General features: G+C 42.5%; 1 protein-coding gene across 3 annotated transcripts in view; it reads right to left on the bottom strand.

Annotated features, from left to right (window-relative positions):
* Positions 1-15,957, bottom strand: part of PHF21B (PHD finger protein 21B) — a 161,315-nt gene that overhangs the window by 56,497 nt on the left and 88,861 nt on the right. Inside the window, exon 3 of one of the 3 annotated variants that reach the window (XM_034063068.1) lies at positions 6,807-7,127. The exons of the other annotated variants lie outside the window; for them this stretch is intronic. Within the exon in view, the coding sequence (XP_033918959.1) occupies positions 6,807-7,127 (321 nt within the window). The remainder of the gene's footprint in view (positions 1-6,806; positions 7,128-15,957) is intronic. 3 annotated transcript variants of the gene reach the window in all.

Here is a 15,957-nt window from a genome sequence, read left to right as displayed (position 1 = left end):
GGCTTTCTTTGTATTTCTCATGTATTGTTATTCCTAATAAAACACTGTTACCACACCAAATTGCCCTCATAATCCGGCAGAAGCAGATGGATAGCTCAGTGTGCTAATTTGCCCTTTCCCCCCGCCCCCCGAGATCCAGCCCCCACTTCACATTGGATGAGATTGTAAAACACAGCACAATCTGAGGAAAGTCCATAGGAAATGTCACCCACACAAAGCGATCACTGCTCTGCTCCTCCAGGAGAGGCATTCAGAAACCAGCACAGCACCAGACAAAATGAAGCACAAGTGAACCCTCAACAAAACTCTTCAATATCTCAAAATTAATGAGCCATTGATGATCATCCCACACCTGCAGAAAGATATGACTGTATGACAGTAAGACCAGAAGCCAAGTACTATAGAAACACAATTTTTCTGGTACATTACAACAGACATTACAGATAGCCTGGTACACTTCTGATGCCAACAAGACTGACAGTCCTCCTGTTCATTGCCAAAATTACCATGGTATTCATAACCCATAATGCAGTGTCTTCGTTCTTTCCTTCTCCTAGACTTTTTTGGAGCCTCTGGATCTTTCTTTCACCCTTTCCTGTGCTCACTAGTTATTTTCGCCTGCTCCTCGGCATGCTGAGATCAATGTGGATGCTGAAAATTGAACACTAGATCAAGAAGCATGGGGCAGTATGGGGCAAAGAGCTATGCGAAGAGCTAAAAGGGGCCATAGCATGCTCCAAGGACTTGTGGGACAGTTCTTGCTCCCAAAGATGGAGTGTACAGCATGGACATGTTTGAGCCATTCTCAAAATGACTGAAAAGGCCAGTAGTGTTGCTGCCAATACAAGGATCGTTCCCAAAGTAACCCCTAAGAGCTTCCTGTGAAGAAGTATAAATTGATCTTTTATTTCTCAGTTTTCCAGCAAAATGTGGAATAATAGCACCTTAGTCATAATAATTCTATATTGTGAGGATAAATTAACTATTGCCATATACTCAAGAAACTGTGGCAACATGGATCATAGAATAAAGCTATCTATAGCCACATAACCAATACAGACAAAAATATCTATAAATAAGAACTCTAAGTACTACTGCAATACACATAATAAATAGAAGTGAAAAAGACTTAGTCATATGCGCAGGTGGATTTCCAATTATGGAGGAAGCACTTTCACAGAGAGCAGAGTGGAGCCCATTAGGTGGGATGGTGAAGAGAAAGGTAATAAATCATTCCACAAATAAATTATTCTGAAAAACAGCCATCACAGGCAGAGGTAGGTTCTTAAGCTTCTGGAATGCAGTTTTTTCTAGTAAATTGAATATAGCTAAGAAGTATATATGAGCATCCTCCTACATGTACAAACCCCACTTTTTTCTGGAACAAAACACGGATCTCTATGTAGCCTGCTCAATCTAAACGTGGATGCAAGTAGTTCTTTGAGCTGTGGAGTTAATGAAGCATTTGTGGAGAGCAGTTTACTATCCTGCCAAGAATTTATAGCACTATAAATCCTCATACTGTATTTTACTTTGAAATAACCTCCCTGTATAGACAAGCCCCAAGACGCAACAGCACATGTGCATGGGGAAGCTTGCCAAACTTTTCTCCAGCTGACCGAGGGAATACATATGTGAGGGAAGCATGGAGAAGGGCAGATTTTATGCTGTTGCTCATGGAGTTCTGATGTTGGTGGAGGGAGTCAGTACCTTGCTAAGATATTTTCTAAGAGCCACAAAGAGTAATAGAGGCTGGCGCATCACATCAGGAACACAGACAAGAGACAGCTCTTTTATTACAGCAGTATCCAAATATCCCTGAATCTAATATCCACTTCACACTTCAGAAGCCTCTGGGACCAGTACACATGCAGAACATGACAGGTATATTCAGAGAATACTGCTAGGCTGCACAGATACAGGTAAGATAGCAAACATCTCTCTGGAACTAAAGAAGTAGAGGTGCCTGAGAGGCAAAGGTTACCTTCAGCAATATCCAGCATACTGCTTCCAGGACACTGACAGAGCCATTCTGCATCACATTCCTGTGGGACAATGTTGTATGCCTGTATCATGGTGCTTCATGGCCCAGGGCATATATATATATGTAGGTATATATATACATGTAGGTATATATGTAGGTGTATATATATACATCCTGAAAAGCAACCAAGTGGTCTGAAAGCTGTATTCCCCCTTTTTGCTTGTTTTCCCCGTGGCTGGCTGATCCAACTGTCTTTCAACTGGCAAAAAAGCTTTCTGAGTTCCCCAAACTAGGTTCTTGGATGCCTGCTGGCCCTCAGTTTTGCTATTTTGAAGACAATGAGGAGGGGCATTTTCTTTACCCAGCACATTGTTCCAGCACAGCAGATGGGACCTTGTCCTTCAGCAAAGCAACCTCAGATCCTGCTTTCAGTCAGAAAATGGTGGCTAGGACAGGAAATAGCAAATACCACAAAAATACAATTACCATAAAAATGTCATTTGAGAGGTTTATATTAAAATCTTTTTATACCAAGAGTACTTTGTAGGTACAGGCATGCTGATATCCTACAACTACCCAGTAGCTCTAGGGCATTCTTTATACAGAACAGCAATAGCTGTTCTGTTCTCTGAAGGCAAAGCAGTCCTAGCGTGTACACAGCATATGCCAGCAAATTCAGCTTACGCCAGCAAAATTCTGCTTTTGCCAACATAACTTGCTCCAGATTATCAAAATGAAGCTCTAACCTTCATTTCCCCAAGCAGGAGAAAGAACTATACCCATGACATCCCTGCACATATACTTTCATCAATGTAGCTCCATCAGTCATGTCTTCATACACTGGGTTGACACTGAAAGGCTGCCAAGGAATAGTGTAGACCTAGCACTAGTTTCTGGAGCTCACAATTTCCAGTGCTTACAGATTTTAATCTTTATTAATATTGCAACATTTCCTGCTTCTAATAAAAAATGTGATATATCTAAACAATCTTCCAGTATGTTATATGCATATTTATTTAGATACTTTTTTCAGTGCAGATATGGCTTCTGTTATAGTCAACAACTTTCAAAATCACAAAAACAGCAGCCTAAAATGAAAGTGCTGACATGCAGCTACCCAAATGAAAATTCTGTAACAAATTTACATTTAATCCTATCTATATTTGAAAGTTCTGTATTCAGATTTGTGTTTGATGACCTATTTTTTTTCTGCTGAGTTTCATTCAGCATTTCATTCTTCCTGCTAGATACCACTTGAGATGACCATACACACATCCTGCTCCCCTTAAATGCTTTTGAGCAGAAACCACTGCTTAGAAACTCGTAACATTACATTTCATGCCCTTCCCATTTCCTTCACTTTGCAGATACAGAGGAATAGGCTACATCACTAATCTCATTTGCTACTATCAGCTTGCCACCTTAACCCAGTTTGCAGAAAGCTGTCATTATCCCCCCACCTCCAAACTTCACTCATTTGAGCAGAAAAAAATACTTTTCTGAGCCATAATAATGCCAAAAAAGCCTCCCCCCCAAAAAAATAGAAGATAAAGTAAATGCTTATTAATAGATATCAACTACAGTGATTGTAGTTAAGGTGTTACTGCTATTGATTTGTAATCACCACTCTGCAAACAATCAAGAATACTGAGCATGAATCAAGAACAGATATTTTTTTTACTGGACCCAAAAAAGAAACCTTGCAAACCAAATTTAGTCTGGGTAAAAGAGTGATACTTAACATGCAATCCAGCACTACGCTTCCTGACAGCTTAGGACCAAAGGTCAGCTTGCATTATTTGAATTTATAACTCAAGTATTACTAATTGCTCTTATCCATGCCTACTGACTACCATCCTCAATAGAAGAAACTATATATATATGCAGTTTTATATAGTTTATATATATATACAATATAGTTTTCTGCCTTAGAAATTTTCCATTGCTCAGCTTCTTCTTCCATAAACAACTAATAGAGATACTAAATCACAAAATTATATTTGTTGAAAACCTGCAGTGACATTTCTAAAGTAAAACACCGGACCTCTAGCAAAACCAAGGCAAACCCCTAGTGCTGGATGGTATTCCCATGTTATTCCAATAATGGCAAGCTTCTGCCTAAAATGAAGCTGTTCTTTGTGAGAAAAGTTGTAATGACAGGCCAAATACTGTTTCAGGTTTGAGAGAACATAGAACAGAAAGCTATACATGAGCACCAGTGTACTGCAGATTGTAGTACACTGCCAACTGTAGAATCATAGAATCATAGAATAGTTAGGGGTGGAAAGGACCTTAAGATCATCTAGTTCCAACTCCCCTGCTATGGGCAGAGACACTCACACTAAACCTTGTCACCCAAGGCTCTGTCCAGCCTGGCCTTGAACACTGCAGGGATGGAGCATTCATAACTTCTTGGGCAACCCATTCCAGTACCTCACCACCCTCACAGTAAAGAACTTCTTCCTTATATCCAATCTAAACGTCCCCTGTTTAAGTTTCAACCCATTACCCCTTGTCCTATCACTACAGTCCCTAATGAATAGTCCCTCACCAGCATCCCTGTAGGCCCCCTTCAGATACTGGAAGGCTGCTATGAGGTCTTCACGCAGCCTTCTCTTCTCCAGGCTGAACAGCTCCAACTTTCTCAGCCTGTCTTCATATGAGAGGTGCTCCAGTCCCCTGATCATCCTCGTGGCCTCCTCTGGACTTGTTCCAACAGTTCCATGTCCTTTTTATGTTGAGGACACCAGAACTGTACACAATACTCCAAGTGAGGTCTCACGAGAGCAGAGTAGAGGGGCAGGATCACCTCCTCTGACCTGCTGGTCCCGCTCCTTTTGATACAGCCCAGGATACGGTTGGCTTTGTGGGCTGTAAGTGCACACTGAGGCTGGCTCATGTTCATTTTCTCATTGACTAACCCAAGTCCTTCTCTGCAGGGCTGAACTGAATTTCCTTTTTGCCCAACCTTTAGCTGTGCCTGAGATGGCTCCAACAATGTGGAAGGCAGAAGAGGGACCTGTTTGCCCTTCTGAAGAGATACATGGGAAGTACCATGGATAATTCAACAGCATGGTAGTCTATGAGGTTAGAAAGTCTTTTCCTTTAACAATGCTTAGAGAAGTTAAAAGCTTGCAGGCAACTGTTCTAACCAGCAGTGTCCTCCATCACCCGGCACTGCTAGGTCACTATTGAGGCTAAATACTAAATCATACTAAGTATGATTTCAAGCTTCTTCTTTCACTGATTTGGCTCTTTTTTTTCCTATGGTTCCTGACAGTGACAGTAAAAGATAGTCTTTCACAAAATTATAGACCACTGAAATACTGAAACTTTTATCTTTTATATGATTATCATTTATATAGTTATTTGCCAGGATTCTATGAAATACCTACTAGGATACTGTCGTGTCAAGTATCTTTCCAGTAAAGCATAAACCCCACCTTCAATAAAGGAAATTATCCTGCATGATTACAGAACAGGGACTCAAAAGTTCCCCACACAGCTAGTTTAATGTATCAGCTAAAGACAATGCCATTTCTCCAGAAAAATTACAGGACAATCTGCTTTCCAAAGTGGATGGATGTGTCTTGCATTTGTTAGAGGATGCAGTAGGTGATGATCATTCCAAGTCCAGTGTCTAGGAAGGGGCTTCCTGGGTATTAAGAAGCCTTGAGGATTCCAACATAGCCTTAATTTACAAATGTCAGGTACAGTTTGCCTATTGCCCTTACCCATATTGTGTTGTTCTTTCCTGATTATTAGGGATTTGTATCCTGAGCTTGTGAAGGGAAATTAAAGTACAAAAACACCAGAGTACCCCAGGCTCTACGTGAAGAAAGTAGAAAAGAAATATACATTTCCAATGACAGCAATAATAGTTTACGTCCTCTTCTCCAAAGTTTTAGGAAGGCTTTGTCACTTTCTTCAAATTGTAACATCATTAGCATCATTGCCTTCTTTTGACACATACTGTGACTGGAGCAAAAACTTCTTTTGTGTGTCTGTTAACAGACTGCACAAAATTAGTTGTCCAGCAAACAGCACCCCTTCCTCTTTTGACCACCTTTCATGAATTCAGTCATTCATTGCATATTTACATTATTGAGAACACAGACATTAAAGACATACATATACATACATCTGAAGCTGGAAACAACAGCCTGCCAGCTCCCATACAGCTGTGCTTTTGGTCCCTCTGCCTAAGTGACAGAAAGTATCGACATACATACACCATGGGTACCTGAAATGCCAGCACAGCCAGGAGACCCTACGCCCCTGTGACCAGTCTCTAAGCTTGCAGCGTGGCAACCAACATTTCTTTACGCATTACCTTGTTGTTTTTGAAGAACTGCTGCTTAATCAGAAAAGCAGCGACAACTGGGGGCAAGTAACAAAACGCAGCCAACTGCCCCCTGCCCAGCGCAGCTCTCCTCGGCCAAGGGGAACGCATCCCATCCACGCTGTCAGAAGTGAGAGGACCTGTCTGTCTCCCAGAACACCCGCAGCCCCGGGCTTCAGCCCAGTTCCCGCTCTACCTCGGTCAGGATGGGGAATACCCCGTACCCCAAGGAGGCAAACACCCACACTCGCTATGGGACGGAAGCTCCCAGTAGCACCACGGGGAGAAGCCCTCTCCTTTCCAGGGCAGCCAGCGAATGCCTATACCCTGGGAGCACTCAGAGCTCCACCACCACCCGCACACCCACAACACCCCCCTCCGACCATCCTCCCCTCCCCATCGGGGCTCCGTCCCCGCCCCGTCCCGCCCCCCGCGGTGGCGGAGTCCGCAGCGCACCGCCCCCCGCCCGCCCGGCGCTACCTGTGCGTTGGAGCCGAGCTCGGGCGGCCGTCGCGCTCCGAGCAGCTTGGCCGTGGTCTGCAGATTGATGGGGGCGGTCTGCGGGGGCTCCACGCCCAGCCCCCCGTTGAGGTGCGCTGTCACCATCGCGATGGGCGCCTTGGCCGGCACGACGGAGATGGCCAAGCTCTGCCCGGGGCTGCCGCTGGGGCTCCCACCGCCGCCGCTGCCGCCGCCACCGCCGGGTGCCTTGAGGAGAGCCGGGACGCCGCCGGGCTTGGCGCTGCCGCTGGCGCCGGTGCCCACCAGCACGGCCGCGGGGCAGCTCCGCACCGCCAGCTTCTGCCGGGGGAGAGAAGGGAAGAGAGAAGCGGCATCGTCAGTCGCCGGGCTGCAGTCGGATCCCGGCCCTCCGGCCCCGCTCAGTCCTCCCGAGCGCAGCGGCTGGAGCGGCCCTGCCGGGCTCGGCCCCGGCACCACGGGTTTGGGTTTATTCCCCCTTTGTTTTATTATCATTATTCTATTTTGACGGTAATTCTTTATGGAAGGACGGGAGGGCACGGGACACGTTTGCGCTTTCCGACCTCGCTCGGGAAGACGCTGTTTACTTGGGGTTTCCAAAGTCTTTTGGTATCTGTTTATGCTCGGAACTACTGATCCGGGTATAGGTCTAGATAATACTGCAGTTTAACGAATAACAGAAGGCTTAAAGAACGTTATTTTCAACTTTCCTTTCCATTGGTCTGAAAGTCCCTTACACGTGCTCACCTTACCCCCAGCGCTTCGCTATTTCTCGTGTTCTTTCAGCCTCACGTCGGAGTCGGGTTTTTTGTTTCCCCTTAAATTCCTCTCCTTTTCTTCTTCACAAACTTACACTATTTATTGTTGATTTGTTTTGTTGCTCCTGCTCCCCCCCCTCCCCCCGCTAACTTTTCTCCATAGCACCCATTTTAACTCGCTGTTCTCTGTTTTTCTTAACAGTTGTGCTTTTAAATTGCCATTCTGTCGCCTGTAATAGGGGTACATTGACTATGACCTTCTTACCCTATCGCTTACAGGACTTGCATGTGGGATTTCTATAGGCGCTGTTAAGTTGCTGTATTGTAAATGCCAGTGTCTGTGCAAAAAACTTCTCGCACTTGAAATCATCTCAGAAGCTGTTCTTATTAATGCCGTTTAGAACCACAGAATTGTAGGATCAACTAGGTTGAAAAAGACCTTCAAGATCATTAAGTCCAACTGTTTAGGCAGGTTAGCTATATGTGGGGAGGAAAAAATGCCAGGTCAAGCCTCTTTTGATACTTTGAAGTATTAAACATCTCATTTTTACAAGAATTGACAGTAAAAATACTTTGTCCTGCAAAGACTTCTGCCTGTAACTTTATTCACTGTCTGGTCCTGTTGACTTCAATGCCATTATATCTAATGTGTAGCCTTCTACCAAAGGCCACTGCCTCTTTAGGTCTGCTGCTGTAGTAGTAAAGTCATTAAGAGTTTTGTTGTCAAATTTGCTTGTTTAAAATACAGTGTAGATACATGTATATGTATGTGTGTGTGTATAAAGTCACAGTAATGCTTAGTTCTTTCCAGAATTAAAGCTGAAAGTCTTCTGTACATAAAGTGGTACAAAAGTAACTGACTTCTAAGAACATAGCTTCCTTCTTACCTTTCAAGCCATTATACACTTGAAGGCTGTAAAGCCTTAGTTGTCAAATATGTTTGCTCCAGGAACTGTACTTTTTGTGTTTGTGTGAAATAGGAAGTGTGCACTTTGACAGAGATACCTGCTTTGTATTTTAATATAAAGAAACATATTTTTAATGACATTATCCTAGTAATGATGACTTTATATAAATTGTTTTAAGTTTTGTACGCTTTTACCTTTGCCTCTCATTTTCCATTATCCTAACTGTCATCCCAAGGAAGCATCAGCAATATTTTCCTTAGACTATGCTGTTGCATGTCTTAGATCATTTGAAGAGGAAAGAGGAAACTTCTTTCAGTACAGAAATACACCTGTGTGTTTAAAAGTACTCAAGTGAAAGCCAAGAAGCTCAGGTGTGTTTTATGTAGGTGGGAAAAGCTGCTTCTGATGAAATCCTATGCAACTATTTCTCTGTTTTGTCATAGTACAGTTTTCCACTGGTGTTCCTTGTACTTATTGAATGCCCCAGCGGTGTGGTGATACAGGTGCAAAGCAAGTGCATGTAGGAGAGCTGAATACCATCTCTCCTACTATACTGCACACCTCCTGCATGGCACATTATTAACCTGTACAGTGACACAGAGTGTTCAGATTTAGAGTTCAGCTTTGTGGTTGTATTTTTTGTTTTGATTTATGTAACGTGAGAAATGCTAAGAACTCACAGACTGTTGGAAAATGCTGTACCTGGTTAGTGCTAGAAATCCATCACTTAACTGGAGTTAGTCCAGGAGTGAAATCCTAGCTTGGCTGCGGACAATCAGAGGTTTGCTGCCAGCACCAGTAGCAGCCAGGGATTCTTTTTTATGGAATTATGAGCATTCACTCTCCCTGATAGGTTACTGTATTGATGAAGTGTCTCCTAGTGTTTGTCTACTCAGACATGTGAACATTTTGATTTCTGAATGGAAAACTTCTCACAGAAATACACAGTTTTACTGTACCAATTTTCCATTTTCACTGAAATAAAATTCCTAATATGTAATATTCTAGAGGTCTTGGTACAGCTTTACTTTTCTCTTGGGCAGTTCAAGAACATCTGAGCAAACAAAACTCCATGATCCCAAAAGATACACAATCTTTGGTACCCAGCAAAAAAAGCAAGTAAATTAAGTAAGAGTCAATTATGACTTTCCTGACAAAATTCAATAGCAAGTAATTGTGTTTTGTTTTGTTTCAGGGGAGGAAATCATACCAAGAAATGCAAAAGCAGAAATTCTGTATAGAAATAGAAAAAAATCAGTACTCAAGCTACTATCCATCCATTTCCACTATTCTCCCTATCTGTATTAACTGGGAGTTAGTTTTGTGTGTCTTTGCAAGTGGTATGTGGAGGTATTTTCCTAATAAACTGACAAACCTGTCCATTCATATGTATGTGACACAAAAAGCTAAGGAAATAAGGGTTACTGCTTGTTTCAGTCTAAATGTGATATATGTGAAATGCTTGTCAAGTTGAACATTCATCTCCTGACAGAAAACCTTCATTCTTGTTTAGCTCTGCGGCTCTTTTGTAAGTAACTATAGGGGAAAAGGGCCAATCAGCTCATGCCAGGCACCTCCCTGGGGAGCAATGCTGTGCTAAGTTTAAGTAACTGCAAGGTTTAGAAACTAGATCTGGAAGCAGATACAAAGGATCCGGTGCTCAGGATCAGCTTCCAAAAGAGGTACAAAAAAGCCTTCTGTTTGGGGAAGAGCAGCAACAGTATCTCTTCTGTGTCTCATTTAATTCATTTTTTGATAATAGACCTACCAAAACTGAAAAAATAACCCCTTAGTCAGATTATGTTGGTTAGGAGATGAGCTATTATGCAGCTTTTCTTTGTAAGAAGTGTTTTTACCTTGTACCCTGTAAAAACCTTGATAAAGGACTGCTGGCATTAAAAAAAACAATTATGAGAGATTAAAAAACAATCCTCAACAAAACCTGCATCTGCTGTATTCTGTTTCTTCCAGAATAATTAAAAGAGTAGTCTTGGTTTTTAAAGAGAAAGGAAATCTGTATTTCGATCATCACTGAGCATAACACGTTCTCTGACACTCTTGGAATTATGAATAATAAGAAACGAAGCAAGCTTTGGACACTGCAGCTGAAAACATGTGCTGATGTAGTGGAAGAGCCAAAAGAGAAAAAAATATTGGCTCTAAATGTTGGGAAGCAGGTCGCTGCTTCTCATCTACAGCATAACAGTTCTTACAATACACCAGTTTTGAAGCGGTGCCTTTTCAATAGCAACACAACTTTCATTTTCACTGCAGGATGCCACAGGCAAACCGGAGTTTGAAATATGTATGCCAGTCACACGCAAACACACTACAATGTGCTGGAAAGCTGCCACTTGTTTATGATTTCCCATCTTGTATGTGGCACAGTCTCAACTATTCAAAGCACAGCTAATATTTCTTTTCCATATGTATCAAAATAACTCTGGCCTTTCTATTTATTTGTACATATAAGCCCTCTCTTCCCCCACCCTCTCCTTTCTGTCGAGGTCTATGCTATAAAGGTTTGCAGGGGAGAAGCAACTGTGCAATAGTTTTAGCCTCCCTACCAGTGGTAGCTCAAATGCTACTTCTCCCCTCATGTATCATGAATCATTCTGTTCAGTGAATAAAGAAAGGGAAAGAGCAAAGGGAGAAAGGATTCGAAGGGGGCTGTGCTGTCATGATACACACCCTGAACAATATGGTACACAAATGCACGTACACTGCAGGGACAGCATCACTTTTAGTGTAGGGCTTTGATTCCTTCATTTTCACTCTGCTGCATCCTACATCCCATCTTCAAATCCTAACCAATACAATGTCAACTTTACACATACATCGCAAATAGGAATGTGGTCATACTCTACAATGGAGGAATGCTCAGCTGCTCTTTGCCATGGCAGTGATTTAAAATAAACACATGCCTATCTTCACATTTTCCTAGTAAAATATGAGATCTGCTTAAAAAAGACCTAAACTTCACTGTCCATCACATTTATATTGTAACACCTACATGCTGTAGATAGAAACTTCATTCCATTAATTTTCCTAGAACGATGCTCTCATGACAAAGCAGTTTCACTGTGAAAAACTGGACTTGTTTTCAGAGCAGTATCAGCTCTTTTCCTTAGTGACCCCATGGCTAAGAGACAACATTTGGCATAAACCCGAGAGTTTATTTAGCTTGCAGAAGATTGGCAATCCACTTTCAAACCAAAATGATGACTTGTCAATTAATAATTTAGCATTCAGCACTAATCTAAGGCCCCACATGCAAAACAGCAGAACAGACTTCTCCAGCAATGACGGCCGTGACCTCTGTTCATTTACTCAACTGCCACAATAAAATTCTCTTGAACGACAGAATATTTAATATTCAAAGAGTGACAACACACAAATGCATTGTGGACAGGCCCCCAGCTATGGCACTTTAGTATAGTGTCTTAGGATTTTGGTACAGTCCTATGAATTTCAAAGTATTCCTCATGCATTTCCAAGTTGTTACTTATATACACAGTATATAATATATATACTTATATACACAGCTGATCCTGCCTGATCTATACCTTAAGTCATGAACCAGCCACCTGCAAAACTTTATACACTGAAACAGAAATGAGCAGGGCTTTTGCTGAGCATCATCTATACACATACAGAGGCACCCACAGGAGGTTGGTGGGTGTTTATGGAGGCAGAAAGCTCTGCAATCTGTATTTTATCTCTGGACTTCCATAAAAAACACTTCCTTTTGCATAAAACCCTTGGGCACCAGGTTGCCTATGCCCAGAAAGAAGACTTTAAAACATGTTTTCATACAATGAGGATGAAAAACCTCACATGGAAAAGTTTTATGCACTGTTCCTGAAACACTATATTCAATGTAACACTGTGTTCAAGATGTGCAACCCAGGAGGAGGAGGAGGAGGAGGAGGAGGAGCATTTTTAAGGAAGGCTGGGATAGTTCCTCCTGCCAATCTCGGTAAATGACCTGTCAGTTTGATGCAAGCGCTCTCCCTGCAACGCTAAGGCTGGGGCTGGGGGAAGGGATGGGGAGAAAAGAGGGGAGGGAGGAGAAATTGCTGGACAGAAGTATTTGTAATGACCCCCAGGGAGGGTCAGCATGGCTCGGGAGGATGTGTGGTATGCAGTGGGCAGTCAGCCTTCCTCCCGTTCCTCCCACTCTTCCTCCAGGCCGGGGCTGCATGACACCCCCTCGGCTGCTCCCTGAGCAAGCTCCTGTGCCCCTGCTTTTCCTAAAGGCAGCCCCCCAAAGCACAGTTAATAACGGAGGAGGTAGTGACTGCCCGACTCGGTGGAACTCGGCTGTTAGTTTCTGTCAGGAGGATTAAAAACACAAACCAAAAATACAAGAATATCTGAAGAAAATCTGGGACTCAATGGAAACAGCCTTTCCAGGGGTGGACTTCCAGCCGAAGGAGGCCGGGGGTGAAGCCTGAGCAGGGGGGTTTACGTGTGTTGAAGTACAATCTCGGCATTATGATTTTTTTAAGGCTTCTTTTGTCTGTTGGATTCTTCTCCCTTTCTTTTCTCTTCCCACCCCCCCCCCTTTTTTGACAACTTCCTGCCTGCCTGTCATTAGAAGTAGGAATGTATTCCTTTTTCTCTATCAGATCTCAGTTAATTAGCCATCGCTGCAGCAGGCTCAAGGATTTAAATTCAAAGTGAAACTCATTCTAATCAAAACTGCAGCAAACTGGGGGTTTTGTTTGACTTTAACCTGAAAGTCAGTTATTGTATCACTGATGTACATACCACATTACCAGCTGAGTGCTTTCAGCATCCCTCTATCAGTGTGAAATATTTAATCGGCACAAGGATCCAATCAGCACAGCAGAGGGGAATCTAGTGTGTGCATTAATTTACTTTCAGTTGAAAAGCAGTAAAGCAGGTCAGAAACATATAACCTCCTCCCTTCCCCCCCTCTGCTTTCCCCTCCCAAACAAATACACAGCACATCAGAAGAGTTTTGGCGGCGGGGGAGGGAATGAAAGCCGCCCTGTATGAATCCAGATTGGAGAGTCAGACAATAAATTAGTCATTCCTGCCAAAGAATGACAAACACTGCCTGGAACGGAAGAGGGGAACAACACCCCCCTTAAACATACCCCCCAAAATCCTATCTCAAATTAATTATGTTGGGTAATTGTTTGTTTTTTTTAATCTTTGACTCTTTTTAAGCTAGAAAGATGGCTGAATGATTACCCCTTCTGTGTATGGCATTAATTAGAAGGAAAGCAAATGCCAGAAAATAATGAAACAGTCTTTCTATTAAGGTGCAATGCCTTTGGATTTTCTGACCAGCCCTGTTCCCCAGGAAAGGCTTCCATTAACGTTACTGCTATTAAAAATCTGTTTCAGAAGCATTCCCAAGCTCTTCTACACATCAGCAATTTTATGTATCACGGAAGCATACAGCAGCATACAAAAGCTAAACTTTTTCTGCTAGCAAATGTACCCTTGTATTTCTCACTTATTCTCTGAAGACAATCACTTTCCTTATCTCCTTCATACCCTAACGAGAATATCGACATGCAGTTTTCTTTCACAAAGGATCGTTTACAACACGAACGTTACGTGAACAAACTTGTACAACACTGCAAGCGAAGCCGTCGTGCAGAAATGTGACAACAGGCAATGATTAAAGTTCCACCACAAAACCCCACCCCAGCTCATCAGTCTGATGCGGCCATAGCCCTTTGCGTGGCTACTTTCCAAGACAGGGCAGCAATGAAGAATTAGCTGATTTATGTAAAGAGAGAATTTTCCGAACTGGTAAACACCCTAACAATGGTAACCGTGGGCTTGGAAAAGCACATATTCACTGAAGTGCAATTAGCCTTTAATTTCTGAAACCATTAAACAGCTTGCCGACTGAAAAAACCAACACGTTTTCAACTGTACTGCTAACTGACAATCCACTCATCAAAGCTCAGAATTATCCGCTTAGTGACTTGTAAACAGCACTTTTTAACTAACAAGGAGTAGGGGGGAAAGAGGATGATATTTAATGAGAAAAGTCAGATTCATATTATGGAACATTCTGGAAGTGCCTGTGCATCTTGAAGGAGAGGAGGAGGGGGAGCTGGGGTGGGGGTGTTTTTTTTAATAACCTCACAAATAATCCCTCCTCCTTTCTCTCTCCCAAACCATGTCAATGATCAAGGAAATGAGAACAAGGCGCTTGATTCACAGCTGACTCTCTCTTCTTGTTACATCAGATCAAGAAGGAGCAGTCTAACAGGGGGGCTGATTTCTGCAGGGGAAACAAATCTACAAGCTGGCATTTTGTCTGCTACTCCTATTAATTAGCCCACTTTTTCTGTCAGAAAAGGCGCTTTTAAAACTTGCACCAGAGTTACATGTGTGCCCACTCACACATACACTGCATATATGCAGAACATTAAGTATTATGCATGTAGGACAAATCCCTCCCAAAAAAATCTCCAAGGAAAGAGTGGTTGGTTTCCTATTTGATTTGATGGATGGATTGCTATTTTTTTCCTTAATCCCAAGAAAAACTGCGTAGTAAACTGCTAACAGTAAGATGCAGCCCACGCTAAAGCTCCTGTTAGTGACAGCCTTTGGATGGGGTGCATTGTGCTCTGGATCAGGTCCATAGTAGCATGATTGCAGCTCAGTCTGAATGTATGAAATGCTTCTTTTAAACCCAAACTTACAACAGATGAAAACTTTGGCTTGATCTCACTTAGAATAAACCAGAAAGCATACAGGCATCCTCTTGGCAGGTCAGAGGAGGGTTTAAATGGCTCCCCGCTGTGTAACAAGGGTTCTCCCCTAGCCCCAAAGCTGGAGTCCTACTTGCCATTAGCAGCTCAAAATTTACATCCTTTTGCTGTTGCCAACTTCAGTTTCCCATGATTTGCCATGTCCTGTGCATTCAGGAGGGCCGAATTCATCTGGCTTTATTTGATGGTAAAACCAAAACCAGCTCTCCCCAAACAAACACACAGAACAGAAACCAGTGTACACCACATAAACACTAATGTGCTTCTAATTTAAGTTTTGAAAAAACAAAGGCAGAGTGATTAAAGGCCAGGCGCATGCAGCTCAGCATATGGAGCCACAGTAAGTCCCCTAGAACAAGTTGAATGTTTCCATTGTGTGAAAGACTCATTCATTATAGCTACAAGATGCAGTGCAGACATTTGCATTTTTAGAGGGGCATCTTGTCATTTTTAGATAAATCATGGGATCCAGACCCTTTCTAAACAGCATCAAAGCTTGCATTTCTTGATATCCTGCCTCCTTTTGTTTCAGTAATCTGACTCACAATTTTCTTTTCCTCTGCATTAATGTCATTCAAGTTTGCATCCTAGTATGTCTTCAGCCTAAAACGTGAAGTCAGGGGCTTCTCCTTTTTACTTAAAAACACGCTGTTTCTTACGATCAAGCAAGGCAAAGAGAAATGCAACTGCATGCAATGAGAAAAATAAATATTAATTG

The sequence above is a fragment of the Melopsittacus undulatus genome, chromosome 5 (genome assembly GCF_012275295.1).
Source record: "Melopsittacus undulatus isolate bMelUnd1 chromosome 5, bMelUnd1.mat.Z, whole genome shotgun sequence".
In the NCBI taxonomy this organism is placed as follows: Eukaryota; Metazoa; Chordata; class Aves; order Psittaciformes; family Psittaculidae; genus Melopsittacus; species Melopsittacus undulatus.
This window is presented reverse-complemented; position numbering and strand designations above follow the sequence as displayed.